The 24,213-nt window shown below is 37.8% G+C and overlaps 1 protein-coding gene across 1 annotated transcript; it reads right to left on the minus strand.

The window, feature by feature from the left end:
* Nucleotides 1–18,280: 18,280 nt before the first annotated feature.
* On the minus strand, nucleotides 18,281–23,908 carry LOC112038072 (uncharacterized). Its single transcript, XM_024070885.2, has 5 exons — nucleotides 23,457–23,908; nucleotides 22,551–22,787; nucleotides 21,048–21,131; nucleotides 19,860–19,989; nucleotides 18,281–19,782 (listed from the first exon to the last, which is right to left on the minus strand). The coding sequence occupies exons 1-5, from the start codon at nucleotides 23,759–23,761 to the stop codon at nucleotides 18,631–18,633; spliced, it is 1,908 nt and encodes a 635-aa protein (XP_023926653.2). The 5' UTR covers nucleotides 23,762–23,908; the 3' UTR covers nucleotides 18,281–18,630.
* Nucleotides 23,909–24,213: the final 305 nt, after the last annotated feature.

A 24,213-nucleotide genomic window follows, 5' to 3' on the forward strand; every position in this document is an offset into this window, starting at 1 on the left:
GATATATAAAGGTTCTATATTTTTTAAGTGACAATTATACCCCCAAATTAATATCCTTTCTAATTAAAATAAAGCTCTTTTCCAAATAAAATGTTTTGCCTGTTGTAGAGTCTGTTTTTGTTGCCTAAGCCCAAAAGAGATGGGTTAAAGGCCCAACGAACCCAGAACAATGAATTTGTAGAGAGTGGGTTGAAGGTTTAGGCGCTGACCGGCGTTTACGAAGCATGAATACCTTTCTCTTTTATTGAAAAAATACTTAGAACAATTTACGACTAAGGGATGCTCCTCGGCCCATGGCCGAAAAGGCTTCATCCTTTTTTCCTTCCCCAAAAAAGACCTCTCAGGCCCCCCTCTGTACATTTTGCTCACCTTTCTTATATATGCCCATCTTCTTCCTCTTGTTGATCATCTATTGGCCTTCTTCCTGACGGCCTATCCCATCAAAGGTCATATCCGTGCTCAAGTGGTTCACCCTGATCGATGTCGCCCTGGCAAGGGGTTACATCCCTATTAATGCGGCCAAAGGGGTTAGGTGAACGTATTCAATGCCAAGGTGACGATTCGCCCAGAGCTTGCCCTTCTCCGTACCAAAGTCTCGGACGACCGAGGATAGGGTCATCCTCGGACCCATCGTGCGTCCTCGGCATGGGCCATCTGGGCCTGGGTTGGAGTGGGCCTTGGCAACTCGATTTTCTGGCCCCACAATAGCCCCTCAAAATCTTGCTGCACGCATCCTCAGGCGAGGAGAAAGATTTTGACATCCTCGGCCTTACCCCTCCCCCCCACCCTTCGTTAGTGCTGGGGTCCATTCACCTGCCAAGGGCACGTCGCTGACGTTTCGGAGCACGTAACGTGTCCATCATTAAATTCAGGCGGCTCTGTGCTCCCCACGTCCAATGAGGCGTTACCCATCCAACGGTGGAGATTCGTCTTGCATTTATGAGCGGAAAAACCCGCATGGTTCCTCGATTTGGGGTATAAATACCCGTACGAACCGCTTTTTCCAGTTCCTCATTTGTAATCTAGAACATTCGTGCGCCCCTCCTGAGCTCAGCCACACTCTTATTAGCACCTCCAGCACAAAAGCCTGTCCAAGGAGCCCTTTCCTCTTTCCTGTAAGTCGCTCTATCTCCTTTTAGCCTCTCTTTCTCTTTGCCCCTTTTTTCTGCTTCGCCTGTTCTTTCTTAGTTCTTTTAGGCGTATACTGGGATGGGTAGGTTTAAGAAATACGTCGATACTGAGAAGGCGATGGAGAAATTCATCACCGACTACAAAATTCCCGGCAATGTGAATCTGAGACATTGTGAGGACGGGGAGTGGCGCATATACAGGCAGGAGGGCGAAGTGGTAATTCCCGTAGTCGCCTTCCTTGAAGGGGGGATGACGATCCCCATGGGGCCGGTGATGAGGGATTACCTCATGCACTTTCGGTTGGCCCCCACCTAGTGTGGGATAAATGTCTTTAGGATTCTGGGCTGTGTGGACGCCCTGAAAGAGAAGATGGGGCTGAGGTTGACCCATCATAACGTGAACTGGTGTTACAATCTTCAGCTTCTTAAGGGCAAGTCGTATTACCTGAAGACGAGAGACGACAGGGTGCGGCTCATTCAGTGCCTCCCCGAGTCCAGCAAGGGGTTCTATGAGGATTTCCTCATTGTGTCAGGGGAGTGGCACGATGGCCTTCACTGCCCAACAACAAAGGGAACACCAGGTGGGGCAGTGGGAGACAGATAGGATTTCAAGCTCTCGTCTTTTTTCTTTACCCCTTTCTTTTTTACTAACGTCGTGGTGCTTTCCGTTTGCAGACCCGCACGCCTTCCAGCGTCATTTCCATCTGATCCACCGGGAAGATTTGCAAAAGGTGCTGAGGGCGCCGGTGTACATAAACGAGGACGACAACTAGGTTAGGGCCGCCCACATAATTTTGGGTTATACACCTACCCAGAAATCGTTCCCGGTTCTGAAGCACGTCATCCTCGCCAACGATCCTTGGCTCTAGAGGATTACTGTGACCGAGGACGGATTTTCGTTCCCCGAGGAGACCTCTGACCAGGAAGCTGTCACATTAGCCGTCCCCTCCTCTTCCCAACCGTTCACTGAGGCAGCTGAGGAAGCTCCAGCGGGGAAAGAGGACGCGTTTGACGTTTTCGCCCAGCCTGATCAGTCCGATGACCCTCCCGGAGACTTGGGTGACCCCAATCTGACCGAGGCAGACCTCCTTGCTTCAGAAGCCACTCCTCGGCCATCAATGGGTTACAAGAGGAAACCCACCACCAAATTGTTGGACTTGCTTGAGGGCCAGCCGGGGGAGCCCCAACAGAAAACTCCTACTCCTCCTCCAAAGGCTAAGTTGACTTCCGCTCGGCAGAAGCTCCCTCATTCTCCTTCTCGGACGCGCTTGCCCTCTGGAACCGTGCCTGCTGGCCCTAAGAAGAAGAAGGATAAGGGTAAAAGGATCGTGGAGGATAGGACAGTGTCCTCACAGGAGGAGGACACTACTCTGTGGCCGTCCAAGCAGCTTAAGATAGGCGACCAGAGCCAGGAGAGGTAGGTCGTCGACACAACCTCTTCCGAGGTCCAGGCTTGGCTCCCAGCCCCGATGCTCCGTGGGGAGCCTTTGAGGGATAACGCCTCCTTCAGGGATTTCAACGAGGGTGAAGGTACACGCGTAGCAGACGCACTGGAGAGGAGTCTGCTGCTCCCGGCGAACATGACTGAGCTTAACTCTTTGACGAGCGAGCAGGTCTTCCTCAGCCTTAAACGATATGTGGGGATGGTAAGGGCTACAACCTCAACTCTTCTCCTACTCTTTTCCTCTTATAGGGCTCATAGCACACTGGTTATTCTGACAGGCCGTACAAGCTATCTTTAGGCTGGAAGGGGCGGCGAATGACCAGAAGGAGGACCTCAAACGGGAGCATGATTGGCGCTTCGAGGCCACCCGGACCCTGAAGAATTCCGAGGCTGACCTCGCCAAGGCCCGAGAGGCTCTGACGGCAGTGACGAGGGAGCGGGACAATGCTCTGTCTGGTCTTAAGGGTGCCCAGACTCAGGCCGATGAGCAGACGAGGCACCTGGGCGAGGCGGAGGAGCAGTTGCGGATCGCGAGGGATCTAGTCGCTGATCTGCAGGCTAAGGCAACAAAGGCCGAGGAGTCCCAAAGGAGGGCCGAATGGGGCCAGAGACCAGGCTCTGCGGGCTAAGGACGAGGCTGACCACGGCAGGGAGTTGGCCGAGCGTGCCAAGGAGGAGGCTGAGTTCGCAGCCTATGCTGATGGGATGGCTTCGGTGGAGGCCGCCTACAAGGCTCAAGTCCCGAGGGTGTGTAGGCGGTATTGTTCCCAGGTCTGGGCTGAGGCCCTCAAGCAAGCTGGGGTGGAGGCCGCGTCCGACCTATGGAAGGCAGAGAACGTGTACTACCCCTCCGCTATCTGCAAGGCCGTCCCTGAGGACCCTGCGGTTGGGGAGATTGTTGAAGAGGTGCGGGCAGCTGAACTGGGGGAGCATTCGAGTGAGGAGGCGCCCCAAGAGATAGTGGAGATCCCTTCCAATGATCCAGCCCACACCACTGAGGAAGCAGCCGCTCTCGCCGTACCCCCGCAGGCTGTCCCCTTAGGCCAGGGCTCGGAGGGGTCAGGGGTTGCCACTGTCCAGCCCAAGCAAAAGGAGTAAACTCCCCGGCGTCTCGGCTCGTCCTCCTTTCGCGTTGTCATTTTATTTTGTTATACTTCCCCTCTATGTACTGTGGCTCTTGCCATGCAATTTTTATAAACTCATCGTTGTAATGCGAATTTGATTTCCCTTTATTTGAATTGTTTATTTGTGTACACGCTGTTTGCTTTTCCTTTCTTCCTTAGATCTGTATGACTTTAGCTTGAATTGCATGTCGGTCAGTTGCGCCAGTAACGATGATAAGGAGAGAGAACGTATGCATGGGCAGCTCTCTTACGTCTCAAGGGCCAGGTGGGGCTTGGTCATTTCCTAACTTGGGATATTTTGTAGTTAGCCTCCCTGTAGGCCTGAGTCCGAGGGCCATGCGATGCCCCTGTTCTGTTCGGCACCATGGTCTAATTGAGCGGTTAATTTCCCCATAGGCCTGAGTCCGAGGACCATGCAATGCCTTGGTTCTATCTAACGCTTTCATTTCCCTGTAAGTATCTAGTTTCCCCACAGGTTTGAGTCCGAGGACCATGCAATACCTTAGTTCTGTCTAGTACCCAGGTATAGAGGAGCGAATAGTTTCCCCATAGGCCTGAGTCCGAGGACCATGCAGTGCCTTGGTTCTGTCTAACGCTTTCATTTCTCTGTAAGTATCTAGTTTTCCCACAGGTTTGAGTCCGAAAACCATGTAATACCTTGATTCTGTCTAGTACCTAGGTATAGAGGAACGAGTAGTTTCCCTATAGGCCTGAGTCCGAGAACCATGTAGTGCCTTGGTTCTGTCTAACGCTTTCATTTCTCTGTAAGTATCTAGTTTCCCCACAGGTTTGAGTCCGAAGACCATGCAATACCTTGGTTCTGTCTAGTACCCAGGTATAGAGGAGCGAGTAGTTTCCCCATAGGCCTGAGTCCGAGGACCATGCAGTGCCTTGGTTCTGTCTAACGCTTTCATTTCCCTGTAAGTATCTAGTTTCCCCACAGGTTTAAGTCCGAAGACCATGCAATACCTTGGTTCTGTCTAGTACCCAGGTATAGAGGAGCGAGTAGTTTCCCCATAGGCCTGAGTCCAAGGACCATGCAGTGCCTTGGTTCTGTCTAACGCTTTCATTTTTTTGTAAGTAGGGGTTTGTCTTCGGACCGCTTTACTGGAGACGATTCCTCCTTCGGTCGGATTAGGATCTTACACGTGGCGTTGATCTCGCCTCCAGCTCGAGCCCCCATCTTTTTTATTTACGAGGCGTCCCTTGGCCGTTCGTGTTCTGCGCTTGGCGTTTCGGTGCGCGAGACGCGCCTTCATTAATGCCCTCGTGAATTAGCACAAATCCAACGGTCTACGGTCCCCTTGGAATTTGGTGGCCTCATTATTAGCCCCGCTGGTAACTCTCTTTTCGAATTCTGCATGGATTAATTCTCACCAACCTCCATCCTCTATATAAGGCTTTCCGGGGGGATGGTTTCTCCATACTCCATGAACTTTCCAACGCAAACAGAAAAAACACACTCCTTCAGCTCCCCTAGCCCCTTTAATAACCCCACCGGAATTATGACCGGAGTTAGTAGATATGAGGCGGCTTTGGGCGGGTGTGAGGACATCCGTGCCAAGAGCCGTTGTGGCCGCAGCCCCCACTGAGCTTCCGATGTGGCAGAGTCTAGGCGTAACCCCGATGGCGCCATGCACGGTGGCCCGGAGGGATGTTGTTGAAGAACCTAATGTCTCTCCTCGGAGCGCACCCCCGACGGAGGAGACGTGCGAACTCATGTCATGGCTGGTGCTCGAGTGTTGCCGTCTCCAACGGCCAACGCTCGTGAGGAGTGGAGAGAATCAAGGGAACATCATGGGGGAAGGCGTCCCGGTGCCCCTGCATCTGCTCCTCGCTTTGTTCAAGCTCTGCCGCTCCGAGAAAGGAGTTGTTGGTGGCCTTGAAACAAGCTGGCCCTCCCCCTTCCCTGCTTTTATTGTCAAGTTCTCACATTCTCTTGATGCCAATAAAAGCACGGGTTGACACTTCCCTCTAACTAGTTTTAGGGCGGGTCCACCTAGGCCTCTGATTGTAGAACTAGCTGGTAGGAATAGTTGTAAAGCACGCCTGCCTGAGCCTCTGATTGTAATCTGTAACTTTTCTTTTTATGAAATAATATCGAGCTCTCTTTCTTTGCTGTTGAATCTTCCGTCTCGAACTTTTATCTTTCTGCAGTGTTTTTTTTTTTTTTTTTGCATCACCATCAATCTTTCATAGAATGATTACTTAGAACCGTCGCCTGTTGCGCCGGCCGGTGCGCTAATCCTCCCCACAGACGGCGCCAATTGTAGGGTCTGTTTTTGTTGCCTAAGCCCAAAAGAGATGGGTTAAAGGCCCAACGAACCCAGAACAATGAATTTGTAGAGAGTGGGTTGAAGGTTTAGGCACTGACCGGCGTTTACGAAGCATGAACACCTTTCTCTTTTATTGAAAAAATACTTAGAACAATTTACAACTGAGGGATGCTCCTCGGCCCATGGCCGAAGAGGCTTCATCCTTTTTTCCTTCCCCAAAAAAGACCTCTCAGGCCCCCCTCTGTACATTTTGCTCACCTTTCTTATATATGCCCATCTTCTTCCTCTTGTTGATCATCTATTGGCCTTCTTCCTGACGGCCTATCCCATCAAAGGTCATATCCGTGCTCAAGTGGTTCACCCTGATTGATGTCGCCCTGGCAAGGGGTTACATCCTCATTAATGCGACCAGAGGGGTTAGGTGAACGTATTCAATGCCGAGGTGACGGTTCGCCCAGAGCTTGCCCTTCTCCGTACCAAGGTCTCAGATGGCCGAGGATAGGGTCATCCTCGGACCCATCGTGTGTCCTCGGCGTGGGCCATCTGGGCCTGGGTTGGAGTGGGCCTTGGCAACTCAATTTTCTGGCCCCACACCTGTATTGCCTAGTGCTTATAATGTGTATTTAAATTTTTTTTTTTTTTAAAATTAGCCAAAGTTATTGTATCTCAATAATATTGCTTAGTCTTTTTTATAAAGAGAACTAAGATTCGATTCCTTGCCATTCAAACGTTGTAATAATCGAATTATAAATTTTTTTAAAATATTATAATTACATTCGCCTTTAAGGATTAATGTTGACTTTTATTTTTATCTTCTATTTAGAACTATTTTAGTGTTTTAAGAGATAGTTTTGATTGAATGAGGCATGTTATATTTATTATTATTATTATTGATAGGAAGGCATGTTATATCTTGATAATCCATTAAAAAAGAAAAAGGAATCCTATTCATGGTTTTGTATGTGTTATACTTATATGGAAACGTTAGACTATAACTTAAAGATATTTAATAAAACTTCTCTTAAATTTCTTTAAAATTTCGATAATTGATAATTTAAACAAATTCTTAATATAGTTTTACTCTGAATAAACTATGTTAATTTACTTATAGTCAAATAGCAACATTGTACAGTACAACTTGTATACATTGAATCACATGATGTAAACACGAAGTCTTAAACCCAAAATTTTATTATTAAAATAAAAAAATTATGATAAATTAATAAATAGAGTTGAGATTAACAAGCGCTATTTGCTCATGCATGTGACTAGTACTGATATGTGCTTCTAGGTTATCCTCCCGGGCCATTGTCAACACTAAGATTATCTTTTTAAATATTTATATATATATATATATATATAAAATAAAAATAAGACAACAGATTAGGAAGGGAAAACCTTATATATACAATAAACAATGGCAAATGTGATAGTTGAATTGTTTTAGTTTTACTTTTCTTTTTCTTTTTAGCAATTTTAAATTTTAAATAACATTATTTTAGTCCATTATTAGGAAAGAAGACAATGTAGTCAACACCTATAAGAATTTAATAAAAGATTATTAAGCCTAGTTCTTCATTATTTATCTTGAAATTAACCAGACATCGACAGGTTGTTAAGGATGGCCCTCCTTTCGGTGATATCAAACTCAATTTTGTAGTTTTCTGATGTCATTATATGTGCACATCTTTCCTTCCACATTTGTTTTGTAGTTGTAAATGGGAAAATTATAAACTTAATTAGTTAATCTTTCCTCCCACATTAATAGTAAGGTCTCAGCAGGGGTGGAGCCATAAATTTTTGTTTGGGAGTACGATTTGTGTTAGTTTATACAAACTTCCATACACATACACACACAAGTTAATATAGTGAAATCCTTAAAGTTAAATGTTTCTTAAAATTAAATTCATCTTTCATGAGTTTCATCATCTTCTATTATGAAATCCTTAAAATTTTCATTTCAATATAAGTTACCAAATTGTCTACCATTGGGAGTAAAAAAATTTCAATTGAAATAATGAAGTTTTCAAAAACATGAATGACTCAAAACTTTAAGAGATACAAGAACACATTTTACAATTTTTTTTAAAAAAAAAAAATTGAGAAACAATACATTTTCTATACCTACTAGACCAATTGGACAATTTTTTTAAAAACATTGTTAGACTAACTCATATGGGGGAAGGGCCATTTTTGGAGGCTAATTATTAAAATATTAAATATTTGTATATACTATAATGATATTTTCAAAAAAATTGGAGGGTCATGGCCCTCCCACCCTAACATGTAGCTCCGCCTCTAGGTCTCATCATGAATTTAATTAGTAGAATTACGTATTATTTGAGATGAGTGAGTATGTTATTATTGTACTCTTAAAATATTTTAGATGCCCTTTTTTTTGTGTGTGTGTGGATAATTTGATAATTACAATGAGGAGGAGATTTGAATTTTGAACGTTTTTGTTAGAAACTTCACGAAGTACCAAATTGTTATGTTTTTTTTATAAGAATTATGTAGCTTTCATTAAGAAGAAGATAAAAACAATAAATCTTATTAAACCAAAGAAGACTCAATTATACTAGGATTTTCCTTTATCCAAATTACATAACCAAAAACATCTTTGGCATGCTAGGCCAAATGTGTGCTGGACGATTGCCCGAATCAATTGACTAATCCAATTCCTTAGCAATCAGGCATCAAGTGAAGTAAGAACGAATCCATAGCAACAGATGTATTTGATCAAATCTAATCATATCATGGATTTGGAACTTTTGTACTCTTCAACATTCACACCTCGAGAGATAAATTTTTCAGTACATTTGGTAAACTACACCCTCTTCTATGCATCCTCGAGAAAAAAAAATATTACTGAAAAATTCTATGTTCGTTAGATTTAAATTTTGATATGTATTTATATGCTAATTAGATTCTACACCAAACAATTTTAGCTTTTTATATCGGTTGCAGAATCTAATTTAATTATTTGTTCTGTTACTTTATGAAAGTCTGTTTGACGTCTAGATTTTCTTTGTTTCTGTTTTTTGTATTTGTTTCTTGTTTTTCCGTTGTCTTTTTTTATGGAGATATTATTCGGCTCCAAATAAAAATCTGCATGGATATCTATAACCACATAATAACTTAAATTTTAGTATAAAGAATCTAACAAATGTCTTTGTAAAATGTTCCATACCATATATAAAACTAAAAGAAATATACATATTATCAACCGCTTTTCTTGCTATTGCTAGGTAATTATAATACAACTAATTTCATGCCAAAACCAAAATTCTAGTTGAGTTCTCATTAATGTTCATTTCACCCACCGAAGTACAAAGTAAAAAAAAAAAAAAAAAAAAATTGGGGGGGGGGGGGGGGAATTTCTTAATAAATTCTTAAAATCAAATAGCGCTACTCTGATGGTCCATTAGTACCTCGAGGTCCTCTTTCTCTTTCAATTCTTTTTATTTTTTTATTTTTTATAAATGGAAATGATTATATTTAATGATTCTGTTTTCTTAACTAAAAATGTTGAAATCTTGAGATTGATTTTATTTATTTTTTTTTTTTTTTTGGGTTCATTTTCTTTATGGTAAAAGTACAAAGTAAAAGAAAAAAAATAGTTGGGGGAGGGGAGAATTTGTTAATAAATTCTTAAAATCAAATAGCGCTATTCTAATGGTCCATCAGTACCTTGAGGTCCTCTCTCTCTTTCAAATTTTTTTTTTTAATTTTTTTTTTTTATAAATAGAAATGATAATATTTAATGATTCTGTTTTCTTCACTAAAAAATGCTGAAATCTTGAGATTGATTTTTTTTTTTTTTTGGTTCATTTTCTTTATGGTAAATTCCACTAAACCCCTTTGAGATTTGGACTAATACCAATTAAGTCCAAAACTTTTAAAAACCGATCAACTTGGTCCTTAAAAGACAATTTTATCCCTGACTAGCCAAACCCTTCTCTCTCTCTCTCTCTCTCTCCCACACCCACAACGGCTCCCTTTCTCTCTCACCCATACCCATGGCACCTGAAGACTCCCTCTTTCATGGCTAAAACCCATTTTTTCCACTACCATCTTCCACTCTCTTCTCACATCAGTGTCATGGCGACGTTCATGCCAACCTTGAGAAGCTTTTCGAGCATGGGAACAGTCCGAGATGCAAGACCCAAAGTGCAGATGATCTTGGTCTTTGAGATACGACCATTGTTTGGGAACTCCTTCAATATTCCCTCTATGTCTATTGTAGGGACTAGGTTTGGGCACTTCTACTATTGGATGAGTGAACTCAGGCTCAACTATCTCATTACAATAAATTTATAGAGAATTGGTTCAAGAACTAGACCTTAGTGAGAGTTACGACAACTAGACACGGTTATGGGTTGCTTTGAATAACAAGGACATGGACTAAAGTATGAAATTCTGTCATCAGCCCTCATCTGAGGAGCTTGTAGTTCTTATTATTTCTTTAGTGCTAGGTTACAAAGGTTTCAAAGATCATACAAATAGCTACTGTGTTTTCTGTTTCTAATTCCCCATCCCATTTTTCTGAAGGATCTCTTACATTATATATCCCTTTTCAGTTGATCTTGGCTCTCCATTTGTTGACCATGCAGGTCACTACTCGAGTGCTTGTTCCATCAGCCACCTTCCTAAACCTTCTGTGAGTTGCAGCAACTAAGGTAGCACTGTTCAGGGGTCATTTCCTCATTAATGCGGCCAAAACATTAGTTGTGGGTATTTAATGCGGAGGTGACAGTTTCTTCTTGAATTGCTCCTCCACCGTGCTCTCATGGTTGGCCCATTGTACTTGTCCTTCTTCTTGGAATGCTTTGGGAGGCTGTCTTTGATGGCGTGCTGCTCTTCCTTTCTATGATCTCGGTTGGCCGAGAACAGGATTGTCCTCGGCGATGTTTATTGGCAATTTGGACTTTCTTCGTTCGTCCTCGGACATTTCTTCCTCCTCGGCGTGGGCCTTGGGCTTAGTATAAAATGAGTTGGGGTTGCCAAATTTTTTGACCCCATATCTATGTTTGACATTTCTCTCTGATTTCAGATCTAATCAAATCAGAAGATAGCAAAAGACTATTACAAATTAGTTTGGGAGAAACTAAGAAAAAGAAGAAACAAAAACAGAGGTTTACTTACCTGCTTAGCTTAGCTCGTGCGGTGTGTGCTTACTTTCCTCTTCTTCTTTTACTTCTTACTTACTTACTATGGGCAAGTAAATAAGAGAGAGATCTGGTATTTTTTGATTTAGGGTTTGTCTCAAAATGGCTCTAATATGTGATTTTGTTAGTACATGCATATGAATTTGTGTATGACTAGTAATCTGGGATGATTTTTTGGGGTTTCAGGTTTTGGAATTTGTATGTGTGTGTATGTTTGTGTTCTATGAGATGGTGCCTCTGTGTAGTGTGATTTGTGCTCAAATCCATGCTCATGTTAGTGTAACCACAGTGAATAGAAGAGATGGTTTGAGATGAGAAAGAGAAGAGTGAATAGTGCTAAATGGAGTTAGGGATAAAATTATTTTTTAAGGACTAAGTTGGTCATTTTTTAAAAGTCTTGGACCTAATTGGTATTAGCCCAAACCTTAGGAGAGTTTAGTGGAATTTACCGTTTTCTTTATTTTTCCTAGTTAGTTTACTATTTTTAGATATAAAATAATTTTTTTTTAAAAATAAAGAAAGTGGAGGCTAAGTATGTCTGTATATTTAGGTGTTGATACTTGATATAACTAAAAGAACGAGAAACCAATTATATTATCAGGGACGGAACTAAGCTTGGGCTTTAGGGGGCAATGGCCCCCCTAATTTTTTTTTTTTAAAAATATTAGTATATATAGGTACTAATGTTAGCAATTTTGTTTTATAAAATTACACTTTGCCCTCCTAACAATATGAATGATTCTTTTAAGAGTAATAGTATAGTCACAAACTTTTCTACAATATTTTTACAAAGTGTTGAGATATCAAATTCTTATTGGTTTGTATTTGAGCTCACCACTTATATCATTTTTTTACTTACCAATAACACTCACCACATCATTAATTTATAAAACAAGTTTGTATCCTTCACATTTTTCTATTTTTAAAGGTCATAAAAAAAATTGTAGATCTAAAATCTAAAACAAAATATACAAGCCCAAAAACATTAGCGCAACAACAAAAATTACTAATAGCAAAACTAAAAAAAATTAAGTCCAACCAACAAATTTTACCCTAAACAAACAACCTAGCCCTTTTAAAAAAAAAATTAGCAAAATAATTTTGTCCTTACCTAGTAACAAATACACACATCAAAGAACCAAAAAAAAAAACCATCAATGTCTAAACAGCAAAGCTGGAGGCTGGAGTTACTGCACATAACTAAAGCCCCCCGTTAACTCCAAATCTTGGCTCCGTTCCTGTATGTTATGAAAATCATCTTTAAAAAAAAATTAATAAAGTTTTGGTGAATAAAGCATAATGCTTGGTAATTGATAGAGTTGAATAAAACACGCTATATTCGTATCAAATAATTTGTTTTTTTTATTTTTATTTTTATTTTTTATCATTTCTTAAAAAAAAAATTCATGGTCATCAATTTATTATTCTTTTTTTATTCTCAAAACTAATGTCTCTCTTTTTCTTTTTCTTTTTCCAATGCCCTTTTTATTTGTATTGTTTTGGAATTAAAGAGTATATGAGAGCATTCACAGTAGTGGTGCTAAATAGCTATATTGCTATTTTTTAGCACCAATGATCATAAAAACCATGCTGCAGCAGTGGAGGCATATCTAAAAAATTTAGATGTTCAGCTACAGTGCACATCTATATATAAATGTGCACTATAGCTCAAAGCTAAAAAAAAAAATATATATATATATATATATATATTTTATTTAACTTTTTCCATTAAAATATTCTTTCTCTCTCTCTCTGCCTTTTCTTTCTTTTCGTCTCAAACTCAAGAGTCTCAGCTCTCTCTTCCTTCTCTACCTCTTCACTATCTTTCTCTCTTCTTTTTGCGTGATCGGCGATTGGGCCGGTGGGTTTCGGGGATTGCATGAGGGTTTCGTGGATGGCGTGAGGGTTTCGTGGATGGCGTGATCGGCGATTGGGTCAGTGGGTTTCGTGGGTGGATGGCGTGATTGGCGATTGGGTTGGTGGGTTTCGTGGATGGTGTGATCAGCGATGGTGTGGGTCAGTGGGTTTCGTGGATGGCGTGGGTTAGTGGGTTGGATGGCGTGATCGGCGATGACTGGTCTGGAGCATAAGATAAATCGTGGGTCGGCGATGGCGATGGTAGAGTGGCTGTGATGGCAGTGGTTGTGCCATGTTTTGTGGTGCTAAGAAATTTTTTTTTCTGTTGTGTATGCTACTATTTTTTTTTTTTCTGCTGTGTACTGCTACTGGTTTTTTTTTTTTCCTTCTACTGTGTACTGCTACTGGTGGTGGCGGCGGCGGCGGCGGCTGCTGTGGCTGTGGCTGATGGTAGAGTGGCTGTGGATGGTACTGTGTTTGTTTTTTTTGGTAGTAGGATATATTATTTTATTGTAGTAGTTATATTATTTTATTGTGATGTGTATATTATTTTATTTGTAATAGTTATATTATTTTATTGTGATGTGTATATTATTTTATTGTGTTAAAAGCTAAAATAGATTCACTGCTGGAGCATGTGTGTAGGTAAAATAAATAAAGAGACTTTTTGTGTAGCTAAATAGCTAAAATTTTGCATTCACTGCTGTGAATGCTCTAAGATATGACAACAAAATTTTATTTATACTATGTAATTATCATTTTAAATGGTGAGTTTTTATTTATTATTTTTTTATGCTTTGGCCTCGAAAGATATTAAGACAAATGAAAATGATTTTGAAACTATATAAGACATATATAACGTAATTGAAATTTTAGTGGTGGATGGATTTTGCCGGGCATGTTTGAGTTTGTTATATGTATTTTTTGAATTTACTTAATAGTCTTTTTTATAATATTCCATGCGCCATGAGTAATATAAAGTATATTTTATGGGTATTTTGAAAATAATAAAAATTAGACATTAAGTGTTCGATTCCAATTATATATAGAGATTATCTATGTTATATGTCAAATTTTATTTTAAAAAATAAAAAGAAACATATTTTATTAAAAGAATCTTTAACAAGAAAAAAAAAATTATTAAAAGAAATTATAATAGGATATCAATTTTTTTTTTATAATAATTTATTCTCCTTCATAAATTTTTGTTTATAAACAACAAAGTATGGAGCTAAACAACAAGCTCTACTCTAGTGTCTAATATTGCTTTCAAGCTATACTCTTTCTTAATAGAAGTTTTAAAGACATAAATATTCATAGTATATGGTAACAAAAACAACAGAAATTTATTGAAGCCACACACACTTAATATTATGAATATGTTGTTTTATGAGTTTTCTTCTTACATTAAATATCATTTAACTTTAAATGAGTAAATTTTTAGTTTTCAAATTAGATTCAACTTGCAAATATTGTGTATATGAACACAATAAATGTGTGTCATATACTTGTATAAGTTTTGTCCCCTCAAATTAAAGTCTCACTTCACCTTTCTTCTTACATTAAAATATCATTTAATTTCAAATAAGTAAATTTTTAGTTTTCAAATTATATTCAACTTTCAAATACTATATATATATATATATATATACGAACACAATAAATACGTGTGTCATATACTTGTATAAGTTTTGTCCCTTCAAATTAAAGTCTCATTTCACCATTGTGCCTGCTACTTACCCAACAAAAACTTTTACCCTAATAAAAGATTTTATGAACACATGCAGTCCTATGACCTATGACTATCCAACCCTACTCTTTAGTCTTTACCATGTACATTTTCTCTTCCATATAATTATGATTTATGAAGCAAAACATTCTCCCCTAATAATGGTTGTACCGGATCAACATCTCTTTAGTTTGTTTTTCCTGACTGTATTTTTTAAATAGTTTATTGAATTTGTACCAAGGATATGCTAAATTTTACCATGCTCTAGAGAAAGGAGCCCAGACTTCACCCAACGCCTTTTAATAGGGGTGTCATAATCGAACAATACTTGGATGCTTATATAAATAGACCTCACTAAGAAGTAAGAACCTTTCTTTTCCTTTCTTAACTTAATTGATTTTTTTTTTTTTATGAATAATTAATTTTAAGAAAGTTTTAACACCACTTTTATAAAAAATTAAAAAAAAAACTATTAAAATATTAATTATTTTTTCTTTTTTCATAAAAACTTTCTTAAAATAAATTGTTAACCAATGCTCTAAGAACATTTATTAGCATTTTCCTTTGTTTTAATACTTTGACAATTTTTTTTTTTCATAAAAATATCACCATAACTTTTATAAAATAATTTATTAACAATTACTTTAAGGATAACTACCAGCATGAATCTTTATTATAAAATGTTTCTCTCTACTTTTGTAGCCATTTATTTCCTTCCTCTTAAATCTCAATTAAAAATGGACACATTTATGGGGGACGGCCCTTGGATTCCCCCTCCTGAGTCTCCTCAATAGGCGGACTAAATGCACAAAATCCTAGAAGCTGCCTCAAAAACAAAACAAAATGACCAATGCTCCAATAGCTATACTTACATTACAGTCTACTTTTTTAATTTGGGCCAATCAAATATTGACTACAGTCCAAATAAGGTCCCCCCAAAAGAGAGGGATTACAAATAAAAAAAGAAGTGGTAGACAATCATGTGAATTTTCGTTCTTTCCTTTTGTTATATTAGTCTATATAAGAACCTTCTTCTCACAAAAAAAATTAAGAACCTTGTGCATTCCTGGCCTTTTCCCCCCATAATAACAAATTGTAATCAGTCCTTTTATTTCCCTACCACCAATAATTTAAAAGGTCACATTTAATTTTTGATGAAGATAATGTCATATTTAATTTTGAATCATTCTCAATCATATAAGGTGAAAGAGAGAACTCAAAACACCATAATATTTGTAATTAAAACTTCATGAACTCATGTGATTATGTCATTGCTTCTAGCACTGACTTAAGAAAATAAAATTTAATAATTAAAAAAATAATAATACACTCTTGAAGTATATCTTACTTGATAGTCATCCTATGTATCATTTCGAACTAAAAAGAATATTTGCAAAAAAAAATCATTATTTATTTTATTAATATCAATTATTAAGGTATAGATTGGTCTGAGAGATTGAAAATTTTAATTGATGGATTATTGGGTTGAAGTGGTTTGATGATAAAGCACGTACACAGTACCCCATATATCATGCCCCAGTTGTAATTATCTGAAGACAGCCCAATGTAATGTAATCATGCTTAGTCAACCACTTTTTTTTTGTAATACATTTTTACCTTTGGTCAATTCACGAGGGTGGACCGCATCCAAGGGCCATGATTAGTCAACGGTACCTTTTTTCCCGCGAAGGACCGACTTACCCTTGCTCGAATCACTAGGCTACATGTTTTGCATCGCATGCTACCTTGGCATGGTGTTGATGTTCATAGTCATACTATTTTTTTTTTTTTTTTTAACTGCCATTTCATTAAGGCTAAACAGAAACAAAGGCAGTACAACAATTGTGCTTACAATCTTCCAAAACAGGAAGAGGCAAATTGCAATTATTACCCCCAAAAAAAAAAAATTGCTTTATGAACAACATCAAATTTAGCAGCAAAATGAATTACTGAGGTTAGAGAATTCTTAATCCAGCAAAACTCACAACCAACAAAAAATAAACTTAAATAAAAAAATTACAAAGACACCTATTACTTAGTTAAAGTTAGGATTAGAGACTTCATTTAAACAAACAGAAAATCTTATTACATACTCGCTATTGCACATTTTGTATGTACTCTCTTTTAAAATTGTGTTTTAAAAACATGATTTCAATCTATGTGACAAAATATATATATATATATATATGTTGAGTGAGTAACTATCTGTATTTCTTTAGCCTTAATAAAAATATGTCGGGGTAATATTTTTTTTTGTAATCAATGCAATTTCTATTTAGAGGTTTTCCTTGTTGGCCCACTTTAAGGTGTTCAATTTATTTCTTTCCAAAGTTCTACTAAAAATGATTTCGGATTAGGTTATTATGCACCAGAAGTTTGACTTCCATTAGTATTTTTTTCTGCAAGTAACAACCTCAACCAACAATCCAACATGAATATATACCGAGAAGTCCGTCTTTGTTGGTACGTTTATGGTAAAAAAAAGTCTTGAAGTTTTAATGGGGGTGCCTTGGTCAAGTTCGCTTTAGAATTGAGTATCCAAAGACCAAAGTTGCAATTATTCAGTTTTGTTGGTAAAATTCCTTGATAATTATAGATCATTTTATTTTATATTTGAAGGAATAAATCATATTATCTGGATTAGGGATTTAAGAAATGTTGAGAGTTTATCACTTTATCTTGTTAAGTTGTTGTGGTCTAATAATATAATAAAATAAGTCACCTAAAATCAGATAAGTGATATGAAGGAGCCAATGACAGAAAAGCCAGCTGACTTTTATCCAGCCAGATACACCTGCTTAAACATTTTATTTTAGGTTTGCTTCATGACCACTACATCACTGTCTAAAACGACATGGAATTTTATTTTTTGATAGGAACATGTAGTAGTATAATTTTCTTATACTTGGAAAAAAATGGTAATGATGTTGTTTCTTTGGGTCAAAGGCTGGGATTTTTTGATTCTTTTTGTTGGGTGAACAGGGAAAATTTATTAAAGACGAAGATACCAAGTTTAGTGACCAGCCATCTCCATCCTTTTCTTCTTTGAACATTCACGAAGGGATTGATGAGATAGGGTCCATAGGGATGAGCCCACAAGTGTAAAAAAGAGTTAAAGTCCATGGCAATGGCCCATGGTACAAATTGGGTTTGTAATTATAACAGGTGGGAGTCTGATAGTTACTTTTTGTATAGCGTGTTATACTTGGCCGAATGTAAGGATAAGCAAAACAAAAACACCCACAAAAGTTTACTTAACGAATGGGCCAGAAAGGCCTAATGTCATAGTCATCAGCATGGATCTTCAGACCCAAACAAAAAAGAGTGAAGGGAGGTCTTGTGGGATATATTGACTATTAACATAAACAATGAGTAGCTAAATTCGGCACATTTCTATGTCTAAGGTGGTGTTATTAACATTATTGTTTTGTTTTCGATTTCTAGTAATGGCAATATATTAGGCAAAGTAGTCTGTTTGTTAAAATTTATTAAGTGGCTATAGTTCTATTTCATTAACACACATGTAACAAGTAATATAGCAATTTGTAAATCATATATATATGTTATCCCTACGTGATGCAACAATGAGGCCAAGCAAATATTTAAGAACAATAGAATTACAAATACATAATGATGCTGCTCAAATTAGATGATAATCTAAAAGTTGATGCTGCTGAGTCGCTGACAAACTACATGTTTAACTGCATCATGACAGAGTAGGACATGGACAGAACCAAAATGTTGCAAATCGGCTGAAGCCTACCAAAACATTGTTTTTTGCAATTTTAGGCAGTTCTGTCACATGTGAAAAGGCAAAAATACTGAACTCAGTCCTCTCCATGAATAAGGGAAGAAAATTTGGAGAGAGAAGTTTCAGCAAAAGGACAAAAGAGGAGGAATTTTCAGTTTGTTTTGCATCTAGTCCTCAATCTTCCAGCAATACCTTGTGTGGCAGGAATGAATGCAGATGATGCTGGTGACTTGTTTTCAGACTGCTTTGGACTTCTCTCTGATTCAATATTATCATCACCACCCTCACTTTCTTTAGAAGGCATCTCCTCTTCCTCTACACTGCTTTCTGGTGAAAAAGTTACATCCTGCTTGATATCTGCAATTTTCTCACTAGCCCCTGGTAACCCCTTATCATCATGGCCATTTCCTATTCTGCGCTTCTGCCTCAATCTTCCAGCAATACTTTGTGAGGCAGGAATGGATGCAGTTGATGCTGGTGACTTGTTTACAGACTGCTTAATATCTAAAATTCTCCCATTCATTCCTAACTCATTGTGCCTGTGGCTTGGTTCAGCAGCAGGAGCAGGCTTCTTATGCTTTGGACTTCTCTCTAATGGAATAGTATTATCATGATCCACGCTTCCTTTAGAATGCATTTCCTCCTCTTCATCTACACCACTTGCTGATACATCCTGCTTGATGTCTGCTATTTTCTCGCTAACCCCTGGTAACTGCTTATCATCACAGTCATTGCTTATTCTGCGCCTCTGCCTTAATCTTCCAGCAATACTACTGGGGCTTGGTACAATGGGGAGTGCATGCTTCTTTTTTAGCTTTGAGGAACTTTTCAAATCATTATTTCTATCACCATGTTCTTTGTCTGTAAAATGAGGTTCCTTCTCTTTTTCACCCTTGAACTGGTCATCTGTGCTCTTTCCAGTTTGAGGCTTTGCTAACCCAGGGAGATCATCAACCCCATTTTCAACCTCTGCAGAAGTCAGATTCACAGACTGCACTCCTATATCTGAAAAGGGTAATGACCTCCTAGCAGAAACTTGATTGTTAGTACCTGGAATTGGACTAGTCTGTTTCTCACCCTCAAACTTATCCTCACTTTTGGCTTCAGATTGAGACTTAAATGATCCAAGGTGAATACCATCAACCTTGAGAGATCCCTCAGACTCTGCTTTAACATCTGAGAATGGCAGCGACCTCTTTGCAGAAACTTGCTTGGTACCATCAGCATTTTTATCCAGATTTGTCTGTAAGCGTTGAGTTTGAATGAGGTAGTGCGCAACAGATTTGAAGCCCAATTTTGATATCTGGAGGGTGGACAAAATTGAGCTTAGCTAATTCAACACTGAGAGAGAGGGAGGGAAGGCATGGTTGAGAAGATAACCTTTTTATAAAGAGTACCAGTGGGAGGCCATCCTTTAGCTTGCCGGCACAAACTGCAGTTGCAGATTCCACGACAGGGAGGGCAAATCCAATTAGGGTTTTGCAGGGCTTCAAGTACATGTTCCCCGTATCTGTAGAAAAGAAGAGAAAAGAGATAAAGCCAAAATAAAAGGGGGTGGGGGGTGGGGAGAAGTGGGGCATCAGATTTTACATTACACAAAAAGTGATCAGGTATCTCAAAGACTCCATTTACAGCATGCAAATAATGCCCTTCACAGTGCTGAGAAATCAGAAGACCTTAATATGAAGGATAAATTTACGAGTAGGTCTACACAAGCCAAACATGTGAGCACAAGTGGGTCTATAACTACAAAAATTGGGATATTTTTATAGTGCTCTAGTGATTGAAGGGTGGCTGGGGGTGCAAGTAAGCAGATTTAAATGATCTCCAATGTATTTTTCATTATAACTCTTGGTGATTGTTTAACATGGAAAGAATAAAAAGCAGAATTTGAGAGGTTCTTCTAGCAATCACTGCTCACCAATCAACCTATGTATGTATGACAACAACAAACCTAGCTATGCTTATGAGTAGAATGGAGTTGTAGATGGGCTTAAAAATGAATCTGCCAGCATATGCTGAGAGTTGCCTTGTTAACTAGCTAACTATCTTGTTAACGAGCCCAAACATGTCAACTGTCTGAGTTTCATTATCAGGTTCAAGTGAACACCCCAGCCTATGCTCAGCATGGTTTGTTTTGACACCTATATAAAAAACCTATATTACGTTCTTAAAATTATCATAGCAGAATGAGCATGTAGCAATGCATATAAAGAGTCTAAGATGGGGAAACCAAAAAAAAAAAAAAAAAAAACAGAAGAAAAGAAGAAGAAGAAGAAGATTTATCAATTTAAATTACAGAAAGGTGCATAATTGGTAACCTGGTAAGTAGCGCCGGGAAGTGATAAATTTAGCAGAATTGATTGACAATGCTCGAAGACATTCAAAGACAAAAATAAAGGTAACAATAAGCAGGAAGGTGCCATAGAGAGATTGTGCCAGGTGTTATGCAGTAATTGCTTATTAGTCTCTAACATTGTAAACATGTACAATAAAAACGTATTTCATACTATCAGGATTTAATTATGGTACATTTAAGCACATAAAAGAATATTGAATAGAGCATACCTCATATACAAACAATCTCCACAGAACTGCCCTTGGACCATGTTGCATTTGCAACACTGAGTCCGATAGCCAAGAGTTTTCTGCCTGTAAAACCGCATTTCATCTTAAGAATAATTGAAACTACACACAACTATTTCAGGCCAAGGATATAAATCTGATAAAAACCATATAAAACAAGAACATAAAATGCGAGAGAAAATCCTAAAACTCGAATAGGGATTAAAAAAATAAAATAATAAATAAAAATAATAATAAAAAAACTAAACTAAACTAAACTAAAATAAGTTACAAGAAGGATGTATAATATAAAATACACTTTTCTATATTTTATTTTTATTTTAGCTGCTCTTGGTGTTTCTCCTAACTAATAGATTTATCGCCAGAAAGGATACTTCAGACACTAAGTGAAACAAGTCTGGCAGCTTTAAAGCATATTTTTGCCAAGCTTAAAAAGCCAAGCATCCCATCAATAAAACAGATTAATGTACCTTCTATATTATTATTATTATTATTTTGTTTGGTAAGAAGGGAAAGAGTTTTATTATAAATAAGTACCTTCTATATTATTATAAAGCATTACTTACACTTTCGTAAGTGAAAAAGTTAGTTGACAAACTTGTAATTTTGAAACGCTATTAAAGATTGTAAACTTTGCTTTTGCAAGTAATACAAAAGGTGTAAAAGTTGCTTTAGAGAATTAATAAGAAGAAAAATGATAACCTCATTGGTGACACTATATCTACAGTAAACTCTATTAATCCATTTCAAGAAAAATTTAAATTAAATCCAATCTTTCCCTGGCCCAACAGTTAGAAAGTCATCCCCAGCACATTGCTAAACAGTCTAATGCATCAGCCACCACATATCCCTCCAAAGAGCTAAATACCACTACCATATCCAGCACCTTGTCTGCAATAATTCCACTAGGCCACACCATCCCTTTACTTTAGCCACTGTCTGTATATGAGTATATAAGCATTATTATTTTATTAAACTTAGGCCATTCTCCTTCCTGATTGATCTTGTTTAAATCCTTGTTCTTATATTGTGATTGCACAAATTTTCTGAATCATGTTTGATTTGATTGTATGAGTGTGTGTTAATGAATCCCACATAGAATGTGTACAATGTAACTTGACTAGGCTACAAAACCAATTACGAGGACTCCCAATTATAACTTGACTAGTCCTATCAGGATATGGAGCATATGTGACTAATGTTTTCTCAAGTTGTGACATACATCTGCTCTCCTAATTTATTAGTTTTCATTATATTAATAAAAGTTTTAGAACTTTCTTAGGCTAAAATTTATCAATAATCAAAAAAGATAGGAGGCATTCAAAATGTGTTTGAGGTATTATCCTATTAACTATTAGCAATTTTGGTGAGCAAAGTCTTTTACTTCACATATTATAAGCTTAAATTTCAGCTACCTAAAAACCAGACCAAAATTGTATTTTGTAAGACAAAAAAATACAGCAGCAATTGAGAGAACCACCAGACCTGCATTGATGGCAAGTCTTTCCCCTAACTTGGTCATAAATTCTCTTTCCATCCTTGCCATAACCATCCACAAATAATGTCCAGCTCTTCTCAGTGTTGCCCAACCGCTTCTCATGCTCTTCAGTGTAAACCTCTGGCTTCGAACCCTCTTCCAACAATACACCATCATCTTGCAAAGACTTACGCTTCTTCACAATTTCCGTTTCTGCATAGCTAACTGGTGTCCCATTCTTCAACCTAAATCTCCACAATTAAAAATAAAATAAAATCAGAAAATGTACCATCAAAAACAGAATTAAATTCATTGAAAAATCAAACCATATTCTTGTAAAAAAAAAAAAAATTAGACCCATTTAGCATTCAGAATCACAAACACATAACAGCCTATCAAAATTTGGCATCCTTCTTTAAGTCCCATAGTTTAGAGGCGGTTTCAAATTAAATTTAAACCCACACTTTTAAAAGTTTCAAATTAAACAATGCACTTCAAAAAAAGTTTCAATTCAAATTTTCAAACTATAAAGCCACTACGCATGAAGCCATTAATTGAAAAATGCTTTAAAAAGACAAACATTGAAACATCATGTAACTTGAAGTGAAATAATGTTCATAACTTCATATATAATCAGCACATAGTATTTAAGTAACTACACGGCATCATTTTGTTTAAGACATCACCTTGTTTAAGCATTATCTAGTACAACAATATATATATATATATATATTTATGGTTTGAATCGAAAAGTTTATAAAAGTATTGGGTTTTAATATATAATAATTTCTCCTACAAAAGACTTAAAACTTTTCATATTCCATTGTGTCTCAGCTTCTAAATTTAAGCCAAAAGTTATTAAAAAAAAATACAAATATGTTCTTAAACAAGAAGAGAGGGAGTGATAGAAAAACCGGGAAGAGCGGCGAGTGGGTCCAGATGGCGGCGCAGGAGAGGGCCGAGGAGTTGATGTACAGTTGTGGTTGTGGTTGTGGTTCCTTGGGTTGCGCTTAGTGTTAGAGGGAGTCACAGACTTGAGCTTAAGAGAGAGGTCGAGAATGCCCAGCTTCTGCATTCTCTCGAGGTTTTCTTTGATCCTTTGCTCTCTGGATAGCTCGTACTGAGACGCTTTCTGGGTTTGGCTGCTCTGGGGTTCGCCATTTTGGATTTCTTCGATAGTATTTGCAGGGGATTCTATAGCTTCACGTCTCTTTCTCATTGTGTCGCCAATGAACTCTATCTCTCTCTCTCTCTCTCTCTCTCTCTCTTTGTGTGTGTGATTTGAATCTCTAACGGTCGAATAGAAGGGTTTGGACTTCGGAGTCTGAAAATATAGGGACTAGAGAGTAGAGAGTGGAGCGAGGGAAACTGGGAAGGTAAAGTTGGGGATAGTGACAAATTTAATATTTTGCTGTTAATTAATTAATTAATTTATTATTGTTTCACCCATCTTTTTCATTTAACTTGCCACGTACCAATAATTTATTCTTTTTCTTATAAAATAACAAAATTTTAAGATGGTAAAAAAAAATTTCAAATACATTATATGCTGTAATTGATAAAATTTTAGGTGAAATACATTAATTTTTTTTAATTGAAATACTTTTTTTTTTTTGAGAATGTAAATTCAAATACATGATTGTATTTGTAAAGGTATTGGGCTCAGATGTT

This window comes from Quercus suber, unplaced genomic scaffold (genome assembly GCF_002906115.3).
Source record: "Quercus suber isolate HL8 unplaced genomic scaffold, Cork oak 2.0 scaffold_166, whole genome shotgun sequence".
Lineage (NCBI taxonomy): Eukaryota > Viridiplantae > Streptophyta > Magnoliopsida > Fagales > Fagaceae > Quercus > Quercus suber.